Raw genomic sequence first — 24,321 nt, forward strand, 5'->3', positions numbered from 1 at the left:
TAATTATTAATTATTAATTTTTATTGTTTATTGTAATAAATATTTTATTTAGGAATGAGCGTGAGGAAGATAGATATAAATAATATAAATATTGTGAAATGAGGTAGAAAAAATCTAGGTATCGCGTGTAGAGTTATTATTTTTAATGTATAGTTTGCATATAACTTACTGTTATTGTAAACCGCTGACACAACTGGAATGGTTAACCGCTGGACTTGAATATTTGAAATAAATATTACATTTAATATTTATATTTATTTTAATCTAGGCAATGATGAAGAAAAACGACGAGACATCCGTATCCGCAAGTCTTCCTACCGAGTCTGTCGACAATTACGATATCCACAGTCAAGGTAAACTTTTATTTTTTTTTATTAGAATTTTTATATCGTATCTGCTACACGGAAAAAAATTAACTGTATAAATTGATAAATGACAAGTAATGTAATGAGTTATGAATGCAGCAGACATAAGACAATTTATAAATTTTAAGTAATTGAATTAATTAAAATAATGAAATTGAAAAAAATGCGCGTGCGGATCTTGCATTTATCTGAATATGCATTTTTTAATTTTTACTCTACCCAAGTAGCAGACTTTACGACATCTATAAGATATCAGTTTTTAGACAACTTTTTGACATCGATAAGGCACCAAAATGTTGATAAAATGATCAGAAATTTATGTCAGGGAAAGGGAAAAAAATCTGGTTAAAAAACTTGACACAAGTGACGGCACAAAGTAAATTACAAATCGTGGTAAAATAAGTAATCTAAATGACTTTTTAATTGACATAAGACAGGAAAAACAACACAAATTTTCTCTGTCTCCGGAACCAACATTTGCATGTCGTATTCATACGAAAAAGGTGACTTTCTGACAAATAAAGATTTGTCTTATTCTTTTAAAAGATATCTTTAAAAAATCTTAAAGTTGTCTCTGTGCTACTTGGGTACTTACATTTCATTCGTTTATTTTAAAATTTTAAAAAGTGACAATTGTCAGATACATTCACACTTATGTAACATAATAATAAAGTAATCAGTAAATACTCATTCTAAACACTAATTCTTTAATTTATAATTAAAATGTCAATAATTGAAGGATAAATATTAAAATTTATTGTCTATGCAGGAAAAATTGATGTTTGAACTTTGAAAAATCGTAACTTAATTAAAAATTATACTAAATTTAGCCGACGTCTAATTGTTTTATTTTTTTCAAAATGATAAAATATAAAAAAAAATATTTCAAAAAATTGCACCTATAGTTTTTTAAATTTTCTACATGTGCATTTTTTTGTTATAATTGATTCGGCAGACATAAAAATTTTACTGAAATTTATTTACCAAATTTCGTTTAACTCCCAATTGATATCAACTGTTCGTAATTTTGTAAAAATCTATACCTCGGCAAATTACTACCATGTTGTCCTTTTTTCAATTAAGGTTTTAATTTTTTTTTAATCGATAAAGTTTTGATACGCTTGTGACAACTGAAAGTCATTGAAAATTTTTAAAAAGTGGGGGACACTGTCTGAGAATGGCCTCAAAGTTTCTTATTTTCCGTCCATGAATCGGTGTATCAATAATAGCTTTCAAAAAAATATTTATTAATATATTAAAATTAAAATAGATTATCTTACCGAAGCGTAAAAAAAACCTTGTTCTAATTTTACCTCAGCGCATATATGTACACATCAAAACAAGTCCCAGGTTAATTTGAACCGTCAGTAAAGATGATAAGATACGATTAAATTACTCATGTCTTATCGCTGATACATTATCTTTATCTCCGATGATACGGCTGTTGATGTAGACGTACAATTGTATCATAGTATCGTCGTAGTACGGATACATACCCGTATATATATGTATATATATATGTACTGTATATGTAACAACAGCACATAAACGGAAATAGTGATTAACTGTGAGGCAGAATGTTGTGTGAATCATAATTGAAATTCCTGTTCATAATTAAATTGTTTCTGGTTTTGATATCCATTCAATGGTTACGGTCTACAGTAAATAAGAAAAATACTTTCAAAAATGCCGAAACGTTTTCGAATGTTTGTAAAAACGCGGCATTTAAAAGGTGAATTTAATTGCAATGAAATATTGTAGGAATTTATTTATTGGTTTTGAATTTTTTTAATTTCCCGCTGAGAAAATTCAAATTTTAAATTTCAAATTTCAAAGTTATTGGTTTCGGTCCGATTTTCGAAAATCGAGTTTTCATCAGATGTCGACGTTTTGAGGTCCTAGGAAGCTCTTCTGACTATTTCCAGATGGAAGTCCGTCTGTATGTGTGTGTGTGTGTGAACTTTTTTTGTCCGACGATATCTTTGGAACGAATCAACTGATTTGAACGTACTTGGTTGCAATCGAAAGGGCTCACCAAAACTTAGAATTGATTAGATTTTGGGGTAGATCGGTCATGTAGTTTACGAGTTATACGAAGAATAAAAATTAAAAATTTTTTTTTTTTTTGGTTTTTTGCGTATAACTTATAAACTACTTGCCCGATTCGTCTCAAAATGTAATCAGTTTTAAGTCTTGTTGAGCCCTTTCATTCCATTCATTCCATCCAAAGATATCGTCGGGCAAAAATTATAATTGTTCAGTGAAGGTATGTTTTACCGGCCTAACAAATTTTTGAGCTCGAAGAGGGTCAGGCGGTTTTCAGATTTTTTTTTTCTGTTTTGTTTGTACTCAAATCAATAATAATGTTGTATTGATTCAATATTTTAAATGATGATATTAAAAACAATAATAATAATAATGACAACAATAATATAACATAGAATAATTGATGTTTCAGGAGCAACGTCAGACGCGGAACCGTCACTTGAAGTACGAGAAGAGCAGTATGAGATTCATATTGAGAGAACAACAGGCGGTCTGGGTTTGTCGATTGCAGGAGGCATTGGTTCGACGCCATTCAAAGGAGACGATGAGGGGATTTTCATTTCCAGAGTTACTGAGGGTTTGTTTTATCATACTACTAACTATATATATATGTGTATTGTTAGATACTATATTTTATATATACACACATATATACCAATCAATTCTAAAGCAAATACAGCTATTATATTTTGAAGGTTCTTGTAATAACAGTACATTTTTTTTTTTTTATTGGGTCGATTACATCAATAGGTGGTCCAGCCGATTTAGCAGGGTTGAAGGTTGGCGACAAAGTTATTTCGGTAAATGGGGTTTCAGTGGTTGATGTTGATCACTACGACGCAGTTGAAGTTTTAAAAGCTTGTGGAAGAGTCCTTGTGCTTGTTATACTAAGAGAGGTCACGCGAATAGTACCACCATCTGAGCAGGTTAATTTACTTACTTGATAATTACTATTTATTCGTTCGCTCTATTTTACTGGTCTTAAATTTTTTTATTATTGCCAGCGTCGTTAGTGAGTTAGTAGTGCATGAGTGGGAAAAGCAATTATTGTTTTTAATTTCAGCAGTCAACGAGGAAAGACTCTGTGTGCTCGAGTCTGAGTACCAGTCGTGCTCCAAGTGCTACCTCTTATGTGTCGTCGACTGCTCTATCTCACAATCTGGAAAACGGCGATACTTTGTCGCGTGATTACGTCAAAGTAAGCGATATATATTTATTGATTTAATATTATTTATTGTTTTTATTTATAAATAAATTTAAAAAAAAATTTTTTCTTTTTCTAGACAAAGAAAATTCCCGAGCCTTTGCCTGCGTTGAATAATGAAGAGACATTAGTACCGGTGCTTGTGCACACAACATTAATACGAGATCAAAATGGTCTTGGGTTCAGTATTGCGGGTGGAAAAGGTTCACTGCCTTTCAAAGACAATACCGATGTAAGTGTATTTAATATTGCTATGAGCGTAAATAATCTGTATTGACGTATAATTAATTTTATCTTTGCGCAGGCTATATTTATATCAAGAATAACCGACGGCGGTGTTGCACAGAGAGACGGTAAATTATTAGTTGGCGATAGAGTTGTATCGGTAAGTAATAGTGAAAAAAAAAAGTGTGGTATGAATAACAAGATTAGTAATTAGCATTGCTCTCTTGTTACAACAAATTACAAATAACTTTTTGATCTTACGCTACTCAATCAACTGAAGCATAATTAATTTTTCAGATCAATGGGGTCGAAATGAGCGAAGCAAAACACGAGCAAGCTGTGTCGATGCTAACAGGTCTCGAAAGGTTCGTTAGGCTGGTAGTTGAACGAGAGATACCCATTTCCCAGGCGAGCTCGTTGATGCAAGTAACCCCTTCGGAAAAATCTCCCCGATTGATCGGCGCATCCACGCCGCGTCCTTACACTGGTCTCTACACGGCTAACAGTTATATGGCGAATCGACCTGGTTACGCCGGGTATCGACGTTCTATCGACGCGGATAAAACACTCTCGCCAAGCCCGACAGCAAGAACGCCACCTCCTCCACCACCGGCGCCACTCTCGCTCGCGAAACCCGAACAACAACAGCAACAGCAACAACCTGTCAACGGCATTCCCAAGATGAACGGCGTGAGCGACAGTTCTAATAACGGCAAAGTGACAAGTCCGACGAGTATTGTCAATCCACCTCAGCCTGCGCCACGGCAAACTTTACCGGCTTCACAGTCGCAGCAACACCTACAACTACAACCACAGTCACCTCAATCTCAATCGCAGCACCAGCAGCATCAACCAACTCGACAATCGGGCGCGACAACACCCAGCCAACCAGAACCGGCAAGAGCGACATCACCGCAGGAAGACATACAGGTACCGAAGCCAATCACCAACGAGGAATTTCAGGCCATGATTCCCGCTCACTTCCTACGACCTCCGACCTCCTCGCCCTCGCCAGACTCCCAGCAGGGTCCAGTCGTTACAGTGACTATCAAGCAGCCTGATAACTTACCCGGAGACGTTAACTTTCCTCCGGCGCCCACTACACTTGGTAAAGTTACCGAGACCATCACTAAGAGTACACTCACCGAGACAGTTGTTACTCGTGTCACCGACAATCATCTGCTCCAGCCAGTTATCATTGAGGTATGCTTGCAGCTTCACGCATGACACTTTAAACATCAATAATAACTATTGCTACTATTACTATTATTATTTTTATTATTATTATTATTATCTACTTATTGTGTCTCTCTCTGTTGTACATAAATATGTATTGTAATGTGTATCGAGACACAGACATCACATTACCATAGATTTCCAACGCACACGATAAATTATTTAAAAGCTCTGTTGCTAGACTAGACGCTACAACTCACAAGCTCCAATCCTCTCTATTAAATCCTCCACCGTTGGCCATCTCGTCCTCAGTATCTACTCATGGATTTAAACCACTAACTTTGTTTAATTATTATTACTAATATCTGTTGATTGTTATTCAGGACGTCGTACTGATGAAGGAAGGATCGCTTGGCTTTAGCATCATCGGTGGCACCGATCACTCCTGCACGCCATTCGGCGCTAGGGAGCCTGGTATTTTTATATCTCATGTAAGTGTCCCACTTTTTTTATAAATAAATAATTTTATTTTAAATAAATTACTTACTATTTAAATGTTTAGGTTGTACCTGGAGGAATAGCTGCTAAGTCTGGCAAACTTCGCATGGGTGACAGGATATTGAAAGTAAATGGAACAGATGTGACTAAAGCCACGCATCAGGAAGCTGTCATGGAACTATTGAGGCCTGGGGAGTCGATTGTTTTGACTGTACAGCACGACCCATTACCAGAAAATTATCAGGTACTGGTGGACTAAAACTACCAACTTTACGACTTTTATATTTAATATTTATAATTATATGAGCTTTCACGACTAGTTGCTTCGCAATATGCTGCATACTTGCACGCGTCTTCGATTAATAATTATAAGCAGCTTTTTTTTTATTTTTTAAATTATTTTTAAACCGTGGGATATTGTTATTAATATTTTCGAACATTAAATTCACTTATATTTTATTGTATTAAAAAAAAAAAATTTTCAAAATCCAAAAGTCCACGCCTCGGACGCTAATATTATAATTTAAAAAATTAAATTTCAAAGTTTGAATCACCCGCATTTTTTTCATAATAATTTTCATGGTAAATATTCGGTAATAAAAGTCAACGAAAAAAGTAAAAAAGAGAACATTCCTGATAAAAATAGCTGCAGTGTGTGTTTGTTTACATGTAAAATTGCCGGTTTTAACAGTAATAATTTATTATAAAAAAGCAAGAAGGACTACAGTAGTGATTTTCTCTGCACAATTCTAATGATTTTGAAACAAAAATTAAGTCCACTAGATATCCGAACCGCGACTTTTTTTTGAACCACAGACTAACGGACGTCCACGATAACTTTTTTTTATAGAACTTTTTTCATATTAATACATATTGGACAATTAAAAAAAAAGTATCAGGCTTATTTATTAGTGTTCCCTCTTCATATTTATGTGCTTTTCATAACGTGTACATGCAATATAAAAATAATTTATACAGTTTAGTGTGAGGAAATCGCGTGACCTTAACAAGTTGGTTATAAAGCTCCGCTTCGCGTTCGAGGCGTGCAAAAATCTATTTTAAGTTTAAATATTTAATTGCACTGGGAAAATTTTTCGGAGTGTACACGGATTAAATCTGGAGTGAGTGCGAAGCTGACGACTGTTTATTTAATCAGTTCATTTTAATATAAAAACTCCGAACTTACTCAGCTGAAGAAAGACACTCCCTATTTACTCCGTATGCAGAGTGATTTTTTTTAAACTCCAAAACTCCGAGTGGAGTAAATTCGGATTTAAATAAAATCCACTATCATTCCTAATTTTTTTTAATGTAATTATTCAGCGAGATAAATTAAATTATCGTTTATCTGTCACGTTAATTTAATAACTTGTTGTTCAACAAGCTGGTCGAAATAGAGTACATCCCAGTAACAGTAAGTAATCGATCTGATGAATATATCCCTATTACATCCCTCGATTAAATTATTATTTTTTTTTTTTTATCTAAACTTAACTTTCCTCTACTCTAGATGACTACATAATCAATAATAAAATAATAATTTGATTAATAAGCGGCTTTTTACTGCTTGGAGCTGATAATGTGATGCTTATTTACGTGCTCACTTAACTTGTATTTTTTTTTTTTGTCACATATTTTTTGTATTCTTGATTATCTATTTTTAAAAAAATTTAAGTGCAGTTTAATAAAATTGTTTATTAAATTTTAGGAACTTGTGATAGTGAAAGAACCTGGTGAAAAATTAGGCATGCATATAAAAGGAGGACTTCGTGGTCAGCGAGGAAATCCACTAGACCATACAGACGAGGGCGTATTTATTTCGAAAATAAATTCCGGCGGTGCTGCTAAGCGTGACGGAAGATTGAAGGTCTGTTAATTTATATAACGATGGTTGCTATTAAATTGGTGTAAATTGGCTCAATTAATGTCGATTTAAAAAAATAAATTGAGTGATTAATAATATTTATTTTACTTATAAATATATTTAGGTGGGTATGAGATTATTAGAAGTTAATGGCACATCATTACTGGGAGCTACGCATCAAGAAGCGGTCAATATTCTTCGTTGCTCTGGCAATACGATAACTCTGGTTGTGTGCAAGGGCTACGATAAAAACGAAGTCGAGCACTTGCTGACACTGTCCGGAAGAGAGTCTAAAGAGTCACGAAGATCTCAAGATATCAAAGAAAACTCACCGACTGAAGGACTAAAGTCTTTGTCTCAGAGTGTGTCGAGTCTTGACCGAGATGACGAGGAGGCCGCGACACTGAGACAAGAGCAGGAAATGAAAGAAGAGCTCGTCGCTTGGGAACAAGAGGAACGCGAACGGGCGTTGATTGAGCACAGAGAAAAATCAACTCCTGAAAAAGTACGTAGATTTTTATCTCAGCTGTACAGTCGATCTATCGCTGACTGAAGCATGGAATTGTTGAACTATCGCTAGTCGTATATTTAAATAAAATGATTAGTGTGGAATAGTGCAAGTAGATTATTAGACATAGAAAACTTTTTTTTGCATAGGTTATGGATGTAGTAAGGGCAGCTGAATCATTAGTTAATAAACCAAATAGTCCTGTTGATACTCCTGTGCCACCAAAGTCACCTGGTGGAACAAAAGATCTTAAAACTACGACTATTGTTATGAGTAAACACACACTGGCACCACAGAATCCCACTGTAAGTACTTAAATTATTTTTTTCCAAAGCTACTTAGTATATATTTTTAGATCGATAGCTTGTGTAAAAATTATTTGAATTTTTTATGCATGATAGATGCATGGAAATAACTTGTCTCATCTTCAAAGTGATCCCACTATAAATTTATTATTTTTAATGTCATGAGTGTTGCACTAGTAGTTTCTCCAATAAACGGTAGCACTTCATCAACAATATGAGAAATTAAAATTCAAATTAAATACAGTTATATATATTTGTATAATAATTATACAAAATCACTTGCACAAATCAAAATGGCAGCACTTTTCATCGGTTTACTCAAATAGTTAAATGTTTGTCAAGAGAAATTCAATGTCTAGATGATGTTATTTTATTATTATTATTATTATTATTATTATTATTATTATTATTATTATTATTATTATTATTATTTAATTTTGAATATTCTGTTGTAACCAAACACTTGACGGTTGATAAGGTCCTTCATTATTGTGTTCCCGTGATTATTTAGAAGTTTGAATAGATGTTCTAAAGCCATTAAGCGACTTTCAGCATGCAAACTTTGCACCAACTGGTATATATTTTATTTTAAAAATAATGTTTTTAATAATTTAAGGGATCCATTTTAAAACTATACACCCATATGTGCCTATTTTTTATCACTAGGGAATTCATGTCATATGCACTCGGATATTAATTATTCTTGATTAAAGATTTGCTTAAGATAAAAGCCCCTTTGCCCGCTCCGTACCATTAGTCGCTCACTTTAAATGTTTGAGGCGTTTTTTTATAATTTTTATAAAAAACATTACAACTAAAAATATTATTATTGATAAATAATTATTTGTGAATCTAAATATATTAAAATATGATGTATCAAATTATTTTATAATAGATTATAAATTTAAATTAAATGACTGTTTTCAAAATCGCGCTCAGCCGGGCATTTTTTACTTTAACGTTCATTCGTTAGATTAAAGTTAGGGTACGTTAAATTTTTTAAGAATTTTTATAACTGTATCTTATTAAATACATTTTTAAAATTCATGAAATTTTATATTATGAAAGAATAAAGTAGTATAATTTATAAATTATTTTTCCAAATCAATAAACTTATCATAGTTTAATTGATATTGTCTTTGAGCGACTATAGAGCCATGTGTTGGTCGAGTAATGGTACATGACAACTTTTAATGAGCGACTATGGGTCCACTCAAGGACCTTATTTAAAAAATTAATAATAATTAATTATCAACATTATTCTTCAAACTTAAATTTTATTCTAATACTCGAAACTTCAAAAAATAACTATAAAAGGAATATGGTTTTTCATTTTATTTATTAATTTATATTGAGTGATTTAATCTCACTCCAATGAAAAGTGAGCGGGTATAGGGGCTTTTATCTTACTATTAATTTGTCTCTTTTAACCCGTCAGCACTCCCGTCAGCTTTTCGATATACTTTACGCCCGTGATGAGAGTTTTGCTCACGCTTAAGGGAATACGCTACCGGACCTCTTTCTCACACCCAGAAAAACAAACGGGACTATCTTTGTTGCACTCGTTGAGTAAATGAGAATTTTAAAACAATTTTTCTCAGAGACGAATAAGAATTTTTGATATACGAAATTTCTAGCCCTCTGTTAAGGTTTTAAAAAACGCTAAAGACTCTCTATTTTAGGTTTCTAGTGTTTGTCCGTAAATTAAATTGAATTTAAAATGGGTTACCGTTACCCCTTAAGGCCTAGGCACCAAACAAATTTTTTCAAATTTTAAGCAAGAAAATATTTTTCATAAATTAATTACTCTATGTATTATAAGAATAATAAAAAATAAATAAATGATAATTGTAATTTATTGACGATTAATAAACGTAATTTAAACTTTAATGAATTCAACCGAACAACTCCGCACGCCGCAGACTGCCGAAAGTATACGAGCAGTCACGAGAGTAACCGAACATAGAATTTTTTTACTTACGTCTTTACGCCCGTGATGAGGAAAATGCTCACATTTTTTGAAGAGCATAAAAAAAAATTTTTTTTATAATTTCTATGACAACCAAACAAATTTTGTTCAAGCGGAATCTGAAAATAGATAAAACTATTCAAGGATAGAAAAAATTTCAACTATTCGTTCCATTTGAAAAAAAAAAGTTATTCATGTTTAAAATCGAGCGTGAGCAAAATGCTCATAACGGGAGTGCTGACGGGTTAATAAGAAATTTATTTTTATTGCCTGAGTATATAATTTTGAATTTGAAAAAAATATTTTTTAATTTAACAGCAAAAACTTACTGAGAAAGATAGTAGAGGTACTATTTATGGCCACTGCTCCATTTTTGGACATTTTTAAAAATTAATTATATCATTACGTCTTTTACAAATTATTTTATTTTAATTTTTCAACGGTCCAAAACTGGGCCTAATGTGGTCATAAACGGTACCTCTATCTTATTTTGGGCAAAAAATAAAATCAGTTGATTGAAAATTTCTAAGACAGCAATAATTCAAATTACCAGAAACTAAAACAAAAAAAAAGTAGGGTAGAAGTACCATTTGTGGCCACTGTCCCATTTTTGGACATTTAATACTTCATTTTAATTAATGAGAAAGTATCAAAAAGATAAATTGTCATTGCATATTTTAAAAATTATTTTATTTAAATTTTTTGTGTCCAAAACTGGGTCTACAGTAGCCGAAAATGGTACCTCTACTCTGTATATTGTCTTGAAACAAGAATAATAAATTAAAAAATATATTTTACCTTTTCTGAGTGTCGCTATTTATTTTCCATTATTAATAATCGTATTTATCATTCGTTCATTGGTAAAAAATCGTAATCCTCTGTATTAAAATAAAAAATAAAATCCCATGATCAATGGCGCATGGATCGGGTTACTGTCATATCAGTGTTTGTAGTGACGCATGCTCTGGTTTATTGAGAGCCAAAAAAAGAGACATGTTTCACGTGTTTACAGACGATGGACGGTGACAGTACCACCCTGGCCGCCCTCTGACAGGAGTGAGTTGTTCAATCCTATCATTTATCTCTCTATCTACGTACGCGTCTGCCCAGGAAACTGTACTGCGGTTAATTTATCTTTTTACTAAACAAAAATTTATACAAAAAGAAACAAAAAACCAAAGCAACCAAACCAAAAAAATTTATTTTAATTAACATAACTGTATTTAAGATACCTGTAGGGTAAAGGCCCAAATTATTTACCATAAAAAGTATATTAGATACTATAATTTATCGATTATGTTTCATATTAATTATATAAATTTTTTAACGCGATTTCTTATTTTTGCTTTTATTGATTTAATAATTTTTTTTTTTTCTTAATAAATAAAATTTTTTTATAAATATAAAGCATTTTATATATGACTGAAATGAATCAGTCATTGACATGTCATAAAATTTATATGTAAAATATAATTTTATTTTTGACTAATCATTTATATATATATATGTAAAATTAAAAAAAAAAAAAATCTAGTCAAAAATTTATGATACTAAAGTTAGCCGACGTCTAATAACTTTTGGATTTTTTTAAAAACGATAAATTATAAAAAAAAAAATATTTAAAAAAATTGCACTTATAGTCTTTTTAATTTTCTACGTGTGAATTTTTTCAGTTTCGTTTTTTCTTCAAATTTAATTGTTCAAAATAAAATCCTAAAATTTTCAATTGTCTCCTAACTTCAGGATCATAAAAATTTTTGAATAAAATAAAGATATGGCGCAATATTTTGTCGGTCCAAATTGCCCTATCTTATGCTATGAAAAAATATATATATATATATATATATATATATATATATATATATATATATATATATAATTTTAATAGATAGACAGTGTGAATAATTGGGTCTTTTACCTTATATATATTAAAAATAAAAAAATGTACTATTCCGTACGTATAAATGTTATTAAATTATGCAATTAAATATATAATGATATATATTGTTGCTCCATTTGTTACTGCCATTAAAGATTAAGAGTAAAATCTTGGAATCTCAATCGGCCAGTCCACAATTTATTTATTATAAATTGAATAAATTACCATATAAAAATGTTATTGTTAATTTATTGATAAAAATCTATTGATTGAGACTGTAAATAATATACTTTATTTTATTTTATTTTAACTAAAGTTGGCCGATGATTGGGAATATTTCTGTGATAGACAAAAAAATAAAATGAAAAATATTATTACGTTTTAATTGAAACTTTATATGAATTACGTGGGAAATTATCATTATAAATAATGACAAATAAGTATATTTAATAATTCTTCACAGAAGAAATTGAGCTTACAGTAATTGCTTTTAAATTAGTTGGTTACAAATTTAAATATCCGCTAGAATTCATTTTTTTTCATCATACTTGCGCAGAAAATTTAAATTTCTGCCCGGTTTAGAGGGAAGAAAGTCGTTCTTTTCTTCAATGAGAAATAGTATATTACACATCTAGGGAGGAAAGCAGGATATTTCAATCCGTGTGTATAATTGCCTACCCGAGTCGAAGACAAACACGCGGATTGGGACACCCATACGAAAATATTTATAACCGAAAATGTAGTCAAATATGTATCCATGATTATAACTTGGATATATCCTAGATTATATGACATTTTGCCGCAAGATTATAACCGTGAGATATAATTTAGAATTATAATCGAGATTACAATAATCATATTCTAATTTCAAAATTGTAATTTAAATTATAATTTTTCAAATATAATTTTAAATTATAATCCAAATTATAAACCATAGATTATAACTCTAAATTATAATTTAAATTCTAAATTTTCAAATACAATTTTAAAGTCTAATCGAGGTATAAATATATAATTATATATAACTTTATTAAGTTACATATACAATAACAGCCATGAAAAAAATAAAAAAAAAAAATCTCGCCGAGTCATGGGCTCGAACCCAAACTCTTCTGATTCGAAGTCGGATATATTAACAACTGTGCTGAATGAACCACTTGAAAGTAGAAGTTAATTGTATTTATTTGGATACAAATCAACTTTAGAAAATTGAAGACATCAATAAATGATTGATTCTATTATTTGTATTGTATTCAATTATGTTATTGTTTATAGGGTAAAGAGACCAATAGTGGTATACCCACTAATAGCGGGGCAATAATTCCTTCTTTTGGCAAATTAAAAAAAAAATGAGAAGTTAAAATCTTTTAAACTTCACTAAAACTTTTTTAATTTTATATCTGAGTTTTTTATAACATAATTAATCGTTGGAACTTCAAAATTTTTTAGCTGTCATCCCGCTTTGGGTTTTGTTAGTTTATTTCCAAGAATTAAAAAAAAAGTTTTTCTTTATAACATTTATGAATGCGGTAATAAATCAATAGTATATTACACACCTAGGGAAGTAAAGTAAGAAATGTCTCAAATCACATGTAATTGTTGGCCGAGGCGAAGCCGAGGTCAACAAAAATGTGATCTGAGGCTTTCTTATTTACTTTCCGAGGAGTGTATACTATTTTTCTCCTCGACGGAGGCGGAAAGCGGCAACTTTGTTTTGCACAGCGGGACAAAAGTTGACGCTTTCCGCCCGGAGGCGAGAAAAAAATTTTATAGACTTTGTTTTCTAAATCATTTTGCAGTTTTTATGAATAGGCTTACGTTGTTTGGTTGTATCTAAATTATTTCACAAAATATTATGATTCAAACACCCGCACAGCTTGATATTCACTCAGAAATTGCGATTCGATAAAATTTTTTAGAACTCAGTTGTATAAAATTTTATATAATTATATAAAATTTTTTCGAGCGAATGTAAAAATATGTATGATTATATTTAAAATAACAGAATTATGTATATTTATATAAAAATATATGATTATATACAGTTATATAAGACTATATATAAATTTGAATAATTATGTATATTTATATATAATTAAAAATAAAAAGTTTAAAATAATGAGATATAATCATGTATAATTATACAAAATTATATAATTATATATGATTATATATTATTATATATAATTTTTTCTTCCCGGGAACTTCAAAGATATATTTTAGGGTGTAATTTATTATAATTTTGGTTATAACTTCGGATGTATCTAAGGATATAACTTAAAAGATATATTTTAGGATATAGTTTACTATAATTTCGGTTAGAATTTGCGGATATATCTGGGAATATAACCCTAAAAATATATTTTAAGGTATAATCTATTATAATTCTCGTTATAATTTTCGGATATATGTAAGGATGTAACTCTGAAGATACATTTTGGGGTATAATTTATTATAATTCTCGTTAGAATTTTGGATATATCTAAGGATATAACTCAAAAGATATATTTTGGGATATAGTTTATTATAATTCCAGTTATAATTTGCGGATATATCTGAGAATATAACTCTAGAAATATATTTTTGGATACAGTTTATTATAATTTCGGTTATAATTTCGTATATATCTAAGGGTACACCTTTAAAGATATATTTTAGGGTGTAATTTATTATATTTTTGGTTATAACTTCGGATGTATCTAAGGATATAACTTAAAACATATATTTTAGGATATAGTTGACTATAATTTCGGTTAGAATTTGCGGATATATCTGAGAATATAACTCTAAAAATATATTTTGAGGTATAATCAATTATAATTCTCGTTATAATTTGCGGATATATATAAGGATGTAACTCTGAAGATACATTTTGGGGTATAATTTATTATAATTCTCGCTAGAATTTTGGATATATCTAAGGATATAACTCAAAAGATATATTTTGGGATATAGTTTATTATAATTCCAGTTATAATTTGCGGATATATCTGAGAATATAACTTTAGAAATATATTTTTGGATATAGTTTATTATAATTTCGGTTATAATTTCGTATACATCTAAGGGTACACCTTTAAAGATATATTTTAGGGTATAATTTATTATAATTCCGGTTATAATTTGCGAATATATCAGCGAATGTAACCTTAAAAATATATTTTGGATTATAATGTATTATAAAGTTGCTTATAAGTTGTGGATATAATTTTGTGGATATATTCCGACAATATATTTCAAATTATAATAATTATAACCGATTATATTTTAGGTTATAAATTTTTTCGTATGGGCATCCTACCTTTCTCTGTGATGTATACGATTATTCACCAGATCTGCGCCTGACAGTTTAAATTTTAGCCTCTGTGGAAAAAATGGCACATGCACTAATTTTTATCATTTTCCAAGTAGTAGACTTGACTTTGTGACATCCATAAGATGTCAGTTTTCAGAAATTTGTCACCGAAAAAATATCTGCTTAAAAGACTTAACACAAGGGACGACAAAAAGTAAATCACAAATAAGGTAAAAGACCTAGTACCCGATCAGAGAACTAGTACCCGATCACTCCACGTATTTGTATATACATATTTAGCAAAATTTAGTAAATACAGGTAAATAAATACATGAGTGATCGGATACTGGGTCTTTTACCTGAATGCCCGGAAAAAATTGTGGTTCTTCTAGTCACAGTATTGTAGTAAAACATTGTAGTAGCAAGTACTCCAATATGTAGTAAAGGATACTACGTAAATAGTACTGACGTTACTACACGCGTAGTTGAGATTATTCCAAGTTGGAATTGGCATATCTTTACTCCAACTTGTAGTCACCTCAACTACAGCTGCTGTAGCAATTAAAATTTTTTTCCGTGTGCACGGAAAAAACAAGATGATACTGGCTACCATCTCAGATTATACTCAGTTACATCTGAGGTAAAAAAAAATTTTAGATAGTACCCAGTATAATCTAGATTATACTCAGTTTCATCCCAGATGCTAGTAACATCTCAGATTATACTGGTTTTCATCCTAGATGGTAACTACATACATCTGGATTATACTCAGTACCATCTCAGATTATACTCAGTACTATCTAAGATTTAACTCAGTTACAACTCAGCCATTTTTTTCCAGCGCATGCGTATCTAGTATACTAAACGTGCATGCGCTACAAAAAAATGTCTGATACGTAACTGAGTTAAATCTTAGATAGTACTGAGTATAATCTGAGATGGTACTGAGTATAATCCAGATGTATGTAGTTACTATCTAGGATGAAAACTGAGTTAAATCTTAGATAGTACTGAGTATAATCTGAGATGTTACTGAGTAGCATCAGGGATGAAACTGAGTATAATCTAGATTATACTAGGTACTATCTAAAATTTTTTTTTCACCTCAGATGTAACTGAGAGTAATTTGAGATGGTAGCAAGTATCATCTTGTTCTTTCCGTGTGGTCAAATAAGTCATTTAAGCTTTTTTCAATTAAAATGTCTTTTTTAAGATACGAAAAATCACACAAACTTTCTATGTCTCCTAGGATCAACATCTGTACGTCTTATTTATATAAAAAGAACTTGACTTTGAGACAAAAAAAAATTGTCTTGTCCTTTTAACCCTTCGTTACACGCGCAATACGGGGATTCCTCGCACAACACGACTCAACCTAATAGAGTTGGCGTGAATACGAGTGAGACACTAGAGAAAGCGCGTGTAACGGAAGGTTAAAAGACATCTTTATGGCATCTTGAAGTTGTCTCTGTGTTACTCAGGTCGTTTTCTCATAAAAGAAAAGAACTACTTTCTTGCCTCTAAACAGAGCAGGAATTAAAACCCGGCATAGGTATGGCGGAAATAAAAATATTGTTTTAATATAATTGAGCTAGTGATTGGCTTTTTAAAAATGTTGATAATAAATATCGCTGTAGCGAGAATATTTGAATAGTTAAGCGCTCCGACGCTCGCTGTATAAAATATTTCCTACAAAATATAAATCTTGTGTCGTCCAATCTTATCATTAATGAACAATTAACAATTAAATAACTATAATGATAATGATAATGATAATCTTCAATGTTAGTACTGTACAAATGTATTTATTGTCTTTTGATATTAATTATAAATTATATATATATTTATTGTTCACAAAAAACGAAGTCATTTTTATTTTACTTTATTTTTTTTTAATTTATAAATATCACCGAGGTTGTGAAAAAGTCTGTAATATATTTATTTATTGTGTTATTAAAAAATGTCCAAAATATTAAAACTATATATATAAATATATACATATACAAAAAGTATATCGTTCGTACGTAAGAATAAATAAAATAAAATCAAATGAAATGAAATATTTATGAAACTGAAAAAGTGATGTTTTGAAAAATAAATATATAAATGTTTGTGAAAAAAATTTTAAATAATAATATAATCTGTTACGTGCAAGCCCATATCATTGACAAGTTTCAAAATCTTTGTAATGTAATTATAAAAAAAAAAAAAAAACAACAAATGACAAATTTTCTATCGATGTTATATATGATATATAACTTTAATGGACCAGATGTTTATATATTATTACAAAATATACGATATTTATCTAAATATATATGGAAAATTAAATAAAACGTTGACGTTGAGAATTAAAAAAATTATATATATATACATATATATATAAATGCTTGAAATATTAATAAATTATTTATGGAATCCTAATGCTTTAATTATTTGATCATCACGACAGGAATTTCTCTTGGCAATAGTCAATTTATTTTCATCATTAATTAACTATTTGTATTAAATATTAATTTTATATTAGGAATTAACTCTTTGCAGCATAAAAAAAATTTTAATAAATCAAAATCTTATGGTAAAAAAAAATATTTACCAAAAACTGAAGTATTTTAAAAATGAAAAGCAGTATGATGAATACTTCAAAGAGTTAAAAATATAAATAATGTATATTAAAGAAAAGCAAACGAAAAAAAAATATATTACTAAGGAAAAAAAGTCACGTAGCATATTTAAAAATCCTTGTCCTAAATAAACTAAAGAATCTAATGTACTTTAGGCGCTACAGTCAAAATTAAAAGAAGAATACGGTACATCTGTGGATGATCCTACATCAACTGAACAATCAGTAACTACTTGTACTTCTACTACTGCCTCTATCAAGTCACAACCCCATGCAACAACGACCAATCTAGATCGCCACTCACAGTCTCAACCCCAATCCCAATCCCAGTCTCAATCTCATACTCTTCCTGCTAAATCGAAGAGTAAATCAAATGCTAAGCGAAGTATTACCTTTGCAACTCTTCCTTCTCCTTATAAATCAACTCAATGTATAACAAGTCCTATCGTTAACTCAATGCCTGCCAAAGATAACCGTCCAGTTTCCATGCACGAAATATCTAGTTACTATCCAGCCGCTGATTTTTATAAAAAAAATATATCTAACCCTGATAACAACAATAAGTCACCGCGTTTTCGGCTTCCGCCGACGCCACTGACAAGTCCGGGGTGTGAGAAGGATTATTCTGGGTGTAAGAGTATCACCACCTCACTTAACGATATACAGATTGCACGTTCTGTTGATGGAAAAAATATTGTGGTTGAGGTGAGGTCTTCTTGGCATGTTTAATAACTAATACTTCTTATTAACTTAATTATTTATTTATCTTTCAGGTGCTTTATCTTTATTTTTAATCTTTATCACACACGCATTTTATTATTACATTTATAAATAATTACTAACACTTTTTATTTTATTTATGGATTTAATTATCGTTTGCTTTGAGTTTTATTAATCGAATTTTTTAAAATTGTTTAGCCGTCGCCGAGTCCCTCACCGACGCCAGCTAAAATGTCGGTTAGCGATAGGAAAAAATTATTTGAAACTGCTGTTGAAGAACATCTCAAACCATCTCCAAAACCAGGTAATTTACTAATTTTTTAAATTTACTTACGTCGTAATTATTTTATCCGGCCGCTATGATTAATTTTTATCTGGGATTATCTACTAAAAAAAATATTTTATCTTTGTAATCTTAAGCCTTTTATTATATATTTTTTTAAATTAATTTATTGCATTAGTTGACTTAATTTTTTTGAAAATGAGATAAAAAAAAATCTAAAAATAATTATTTTTTATGATTAATTTCGAGTTACATAATTATCTATATGACCCTGAAGTTAACAGACAATTAACAGTGTTCGGATTTTTTTTTCAACATCAATTACAAAAAAAAAAAAAACTAAAAAAATGCACATGTAGAAAATTAAAGAAACTACATGTACAATTTTTAAAAATATTTTTTTTTTTTATAATTTATCGTTTTTAAAAAATTTTAAAAATTATTAGACGTAGGCTAACGGCCATATCTATATAATAGAATCAGTTAATATCATTGAATTTGTCATCATTAAAAAGGTCTCGACTTGAATTTGTGTATTTTCGTAGTTTGAACTCTTTTTTATTACCAAGTATCGAAACAAATTAATTTATCTATATAATTTGAATTACATTTAAATTACGCGGGAAAAAATATCGTATTTATTTTCTTTAAATAAATAAGTATTGCAATTATTCTGTCACTGAAAGTGACTGAATACATATAACTATTATATATATAATTAAGAGAAAATAAGAAAAATTGAGTCTATGCTCTGCCCTTTATGATAAAAAAAATTAAAAAAATTTAGTTTGGTATCAGTGAAAAAAAATATATTTTAGGCGACTAATAAAAAAAAATTTGATGGTGTATGGTTTTTTTTTCAAGGTTTCCATGATTATAAAGTCGTCGAAATCAATGACTTCGCTTTGCTTATGAGATCTGTCTCATTAAATTTCAATGATAATAAAAATAAAGAAAAGATTCTAGAGTTTACTTTAAAGTAGAAACTTTAATAAAGAATTAAATTCAAATCAAATTTAATAGTAATACTCGGGCAATCACGCAGTGACTGCAAGTTTCTCATTAAAATTATTGGGTTCTCTAACGTTTCATCCGCAGACGTTAAATCCGCGACGTTGTAAATCGGTAATCTGCCCTTTTTTCAAAAGTTTTGTGTGTGTGTAATTAACACACTTACGCTTGCAATGATATTACAAAAATTTAAATGAATAAATAAAGTAAATAAATTATTATAAAATCGCGGATTTAATGTCTGCGGGAAAACATTCGTGATACCAAATTATTGAACTAAATAAAATAACATTTTTTTTTTTTATAGAAAAAGTGTTCACTTTCCTCAGTCAAGATGAGGTAGAAAAACTGAAACAAGAAGAAGAGAGAAAAATAGCAACTCTCACACGAGATGAATTTAAATCATGGGCTCAGATCGATGATATGGAAGGTCTTGAAGAGTCCGAAGAAATAATCGAACATGATAATAGAAGACCTAAGTAAGCGAGTATTTATTTCTCAGCTAAAAAAAATGCATCGCTAATTCTACAATTGAGCACTGTAAAAGTATTTTCTTAATTATTTTTAATTGCACCATCGAGGAAGACTGTCTCTACACGAGGTCCACTCTTTTTATATTTTAGCCAGCTGCAATTTATTATTTTACTTTGTTAGTTATTATTTTTATTACACATTATATGTACATCTTCCGCTACTTTCTTGTACATATGTAACTATGTGTGTTTTTTTTAAAATATTCATATTAGATTTATTTTTACACAAATAGATTTATTAGTTATTAATTAATTATTAACATCGTTAGATAATTGAATTGTAGTGAAGGGTCATAAGTATTTTATCTTGTACTTAATTTTATTAAGAAACTCTAGATAAGTTAATTAATATATTTATATAAATTGTCATTTATATTTTTTAACAATCAACGTTTTTAAAAAAAATTAATGCATGCTTACATTTTGCTTTTATGCTTTTTTTTATTTTAGATGTGTAGTAATTTTATTTTTAAAAATTTATTTATATTTTTAATGATGCTTTTTTATGCTTGAAAAATGTCTAAGAATAGTAATTTTATTTTTAACTACTATTTTATTACTTATAAAAAATAATTAAGGTGAAAGGATAATTATAATAATTTATAAAGAGAAAAAATGTATTGTATTTTTTAAATTAATAATGTAAGCTTAAAAAATTTTTATAAATTGTAATAATAACAAAAAAATAATTATAAAAAAAATTTTTTTTTATTCTAAGCAGTATTTTAGTGTGTTGTGAACTCGCTTCTACTTCAGCACTACTGGCTTCTGTAAATCTATTTTTTTACTTAAATAAATTTATTACAAATGATATATATATGTATATAAAAATTATGAATCTTTTAGTACGTTAATTGATTACCTTACAGTAGCCGGTTGAGCTCTCGGGGCTCATTACCTTCTCTTCAGGGCTACCCGAGTATTGTAAGGACGGCGAAAGCTGAGCGGCGAATGAAAGAAAAGATGAAAGAGGAGGTAAATAATTTTTTAACTTTAATTTTTTATTTAAAATATATTTTTACTGATGATCATTTTAAATAGGGATTGATCTCAGATGATGATGAAGAAAGTCATTTAAGTCCTGCGGAACAGCGTGCACTCCGAGCTGAAAAAAGAGCCGCTTGGAGACATGCTCGACTCAAATCATTGGAACAAGTAAAGAAATAAATATTTTAATGACAGTAAAGTTAGCGGACATCTGACAATTTTTGAAATAATAAATTAAAATGTTTATAAAATAAAAATAAAAAAATTAATGTTTAGTAAATTCACTCCTTCGAAAGTTATTCAAGGTTGAAGTTGAGTCAAAACGACTTCAAAAACCTGAATAACTTTCGAAGGAGTGAATTTAGCAAAAAATGTTAAGAGACCTTTTTTGTAGAGCATTAAATTTCCTTTAAGAATGTTATCTTGACTAAAAAAAATTTTAATATTTCTAGTAGTTACAAAAATCCAAAATAGAAACAAAGAATTTAAAAAACAAATCAATGTTTAAGCCACGGTTACAAAGAAACGGCTCATTTTACGTCAATTTACTAAGAGAGATTTTTTGTAGGGAATTCAATTTCCTTTAAGAATATACATTGCTCAAATTTTTCAGATAGATGATTTACAAGTTTTGGATAAACAATGAAATTTCTGTCAAAAAACTAATAGTCGCAACGATACACCTCTTGATATCCATATTAAGGACTCAAACTTGCACAATAATTTTTTTTTAACATCAGGAATAGTCGATTTTTTTGGCCCATTCTATTGTTTAGACAATTCAAGATTCAGTACATGCATTTTTTAAAAATTTTATTATTTTAATTATTTTATTTTTTTATATGTAATTAAAAAATTTTCGTATGTCTGCTACATTTACACTCATGTTATTTTAATTTATTTTAAATTAATGAAATTATTACTGACAGGATGCTTTGCAAGCGCAAATGGTGATTAAAAAAATGAGTGAAATGATGGATACTTCTGCAAAAGACGGGTCTACTTTACCTCAAGATTCACAACAACCAGAAAAAATAGCTGAGGTATTTTAAAAAACTAAACTATTCAACAAATTATTTAATTTATAATTTAAAAACTTTTTGAATTTTTTTTTCTATCAATAATTAACTAATAATTGTGTTAAACATCTCACGTTAACACACTTACTAATAGCTCGTTTTAAAAAAATTATTTTTTAATTCATTAATTCTAACTTTAATAAATGTGGAAATTAATTTATTAATAAATAATAAATAAAATAAATAAATAAAAAATGGAATGCTGAGAGGTGATAACAAATGGGTTGTCGTTTCTTTGTCTCACAATCATATAGTTTGGTACATTAAGGCCGTCTAGCGCGGATTTTCCAAAACTTGCCGTACGCAGCAAGGTGGGTCCGCCTAAAGCCGTACGCGAATCCGAAAAAATAGTGGATGAAAAGGTAACTCGGCGTACTGAAGAGTATGTGGATGAAGTCACTGGCGAACGTCGCGTCCGAACAGTCGAATACGTCGAAAAGCTCATTGAGCGCGAGGTAGTAAATCATCAACAACAACAACAACAACCACAAAATCACAACACATTTTGTTTTTGAGAAAGATCATGCACCATTTTGTCATTTTATTGCATTATTCACTCGCTGTATATTTTATTATCATGTCGTACGTCAAAGAGTACTGGCAAACTCTAAATATTTAATAACTTACCCACGAAAAAATTTGATTTTTTATTATAAGTGAAAACAAAAATAGACATTTGACCAATTACTTTTTTTTAAATAAATAAAATCAACAAACGATAGGCCAGATTCTTCGCGACGACGGATTGCTCATTGCACAACGGCTTTTATTTTGTTGCATGCTGTATTTAATAACAAATAATTAGTACTATTAATTAATTAATTAATAAATTAACAATTAACGTCAATGATATATTTATTATTGACATACACTGATACTTATTGTTACAAGATACCGACACATGCACCAGGAATGCAACTTACAATGCACTGACTCAGCACCGTTTCGTAATGACTATTTATTTCTTCACTACTATCGTTGGTATGGTTTTCAAATTCTTGGCACTTCTTATTTTTTCTTTGTGTCTGTCTTTGTATCTTTCTTCCACACACTAATTAATAATAGATAAATATATTGATACTGTTTTACTTCCGAAGTAATTGAGATGAAAAATATTTATAACGATCTTATAATTATTATTTTTTGTCGTTAAGGGAGACCACTAGTATGACCGCCTGAAAAAAAAGATGATTGGGAATTTTTTTAAAGGAAACTACTCCATATAATGCTTTAATGTTTTAAGGATATATTTGTAGATATATAATATATACTAGATAAAATTTTTGGACCGAAAGATTCAAAATTCAGCGAGTTATTCACAATTTCCCAACGCTAAAAAAAAAATCCCCCCACTGCAGTGATAGCGACCTTCACAGTGCAGGAAATAAAAAAAAAAACAAAAAGTTTATCAAACTAGAAGATATTTCCCGTACCCTGACCCGGTAATACGACTTTATCTCTCTGGACAAAATCTCCCTATGACAAAATCTCTCCAGGATAAAATTTCTAAAATTATTTTTATCAGTCCAATCCCGGGATGGCCATACTATCACTTCAAAAATTTGACGTTCAGTGATTTTGATTTTGACAGTAAGTTTACGTCAAGTTCTTCCAATTGACGATGATGTCAAATTTGGGCTAGGAATTTTCCATGATTTCATACATGTATGTGTAACACATTCTATTTATTTATAATATACACATAAAATGTGAAAAAAAAACCTGAATACGATTCCAGTCGTAAGTGTAGA

The 24,321-nt window shown here is 29.6% G+C and overlaps 1 protein-coding gene across 10 annotated transcripts in view; it reads left to right on the forward strand.

Annotated features, from left to right (window-relative positions):
• The window catches only part of LOC130668408 (protein lap4), a 62,517-nt gene that overhangs the window by 34,180 nt on the left and 4,016 nt on the right, over window positions 1-24,321 (forward strand). For 2 of the 10 annotated variants that reach the window (XM_057470687.1, XM_057470693.1), the window contains 20 exons: window positions 269-353; window positions 2,824-2,988; window positions 3,162-3,337; window positions 3,475-3,609; window positions 3,695-3,847; window positions 3,920-4,000; window positions 4,138-5,043; window positions 5,400-5,507; window positions 5,579-5,758; window positions 6,899-6,928; window positions 7,223-7,381; window positions 7,503-7,883; window positions 8,036-8,191; window positions 18,114-18,662; window positions 18,876-18,981; window positions 20,279-20,450; window positions 21,374-21,479; window positions 21,546-21,659; window positions 22,421-22,534; window positions 22,825-23,025. In XM_057470687.1, the coding sequence (XP_057326670.1) occupies window positions 269-353; window positions 2,824-2,988; window positions 3,162-3,337; window positions 3,475-3,609; window positions 3,695-3,847; window positions 3,920-4,000; window positions 4,138-5,043; window positions 5,400-5,507; window positions 5,579-5,758; window positions 6,899-6,928; window positions 7,223-7,381; window positions 7,503-7,883; window positions 8,036-8,191; window positions 18,114-18,662; window positions 18,876-18,981; window positions 20,279-20,450; window positions 21,374-21,479; window positions 21,546-21,659; window positions 22,421-22,534; window positions 22,825-23,025 (4,077 nt within the window). Of the gene's footprint in view, window positions 1-268; window positions 354-2,823; window positions 2,989-3,161; window positions 3,338-3,474; window positions 3,610-3,694; window positions 3,848-3,919; window positions 4,001-4,137; window positions 5,044-5,399; window positions 5,508-5,578; window positions 5,759-6,898; window positions 6,929-7,222; window positions 7,382-7,502; window positions 7,884-8,035; window positions 8,192-18,113; window positions 18,663-18,875; window positions 18,982-20,278; window positions 20,451-21,373; window positions 21,480-21,545; window positions 21,660-22,420; window positions 22,535-22,824; window positions 23,026-23,461; window positions 23,552-24,321 lie in introns of all 10 variants that reach the window. The other 8 variants (XM_057470692.1, XM_057470688.1, XM_057470696.1 and 5 more) reach the window with 8 other exon arrangements.

The sequence above is a fragment of the Microplitis mediator genome, chromosome 5 (genome assembly GCF_029852145.1).
Source record: "Microplitis mediator isolate UGA2020A chromosome 5, iyMicMedi2.1, whole genome shotgun sequence".
In the NCBI taxonomy this organism is placed as follows: Eukaryota; Metazoa; Arthropoda; class Insecta; order Hymenoptera; family Braconidae; genus Microplitis; species Microplitis mediator.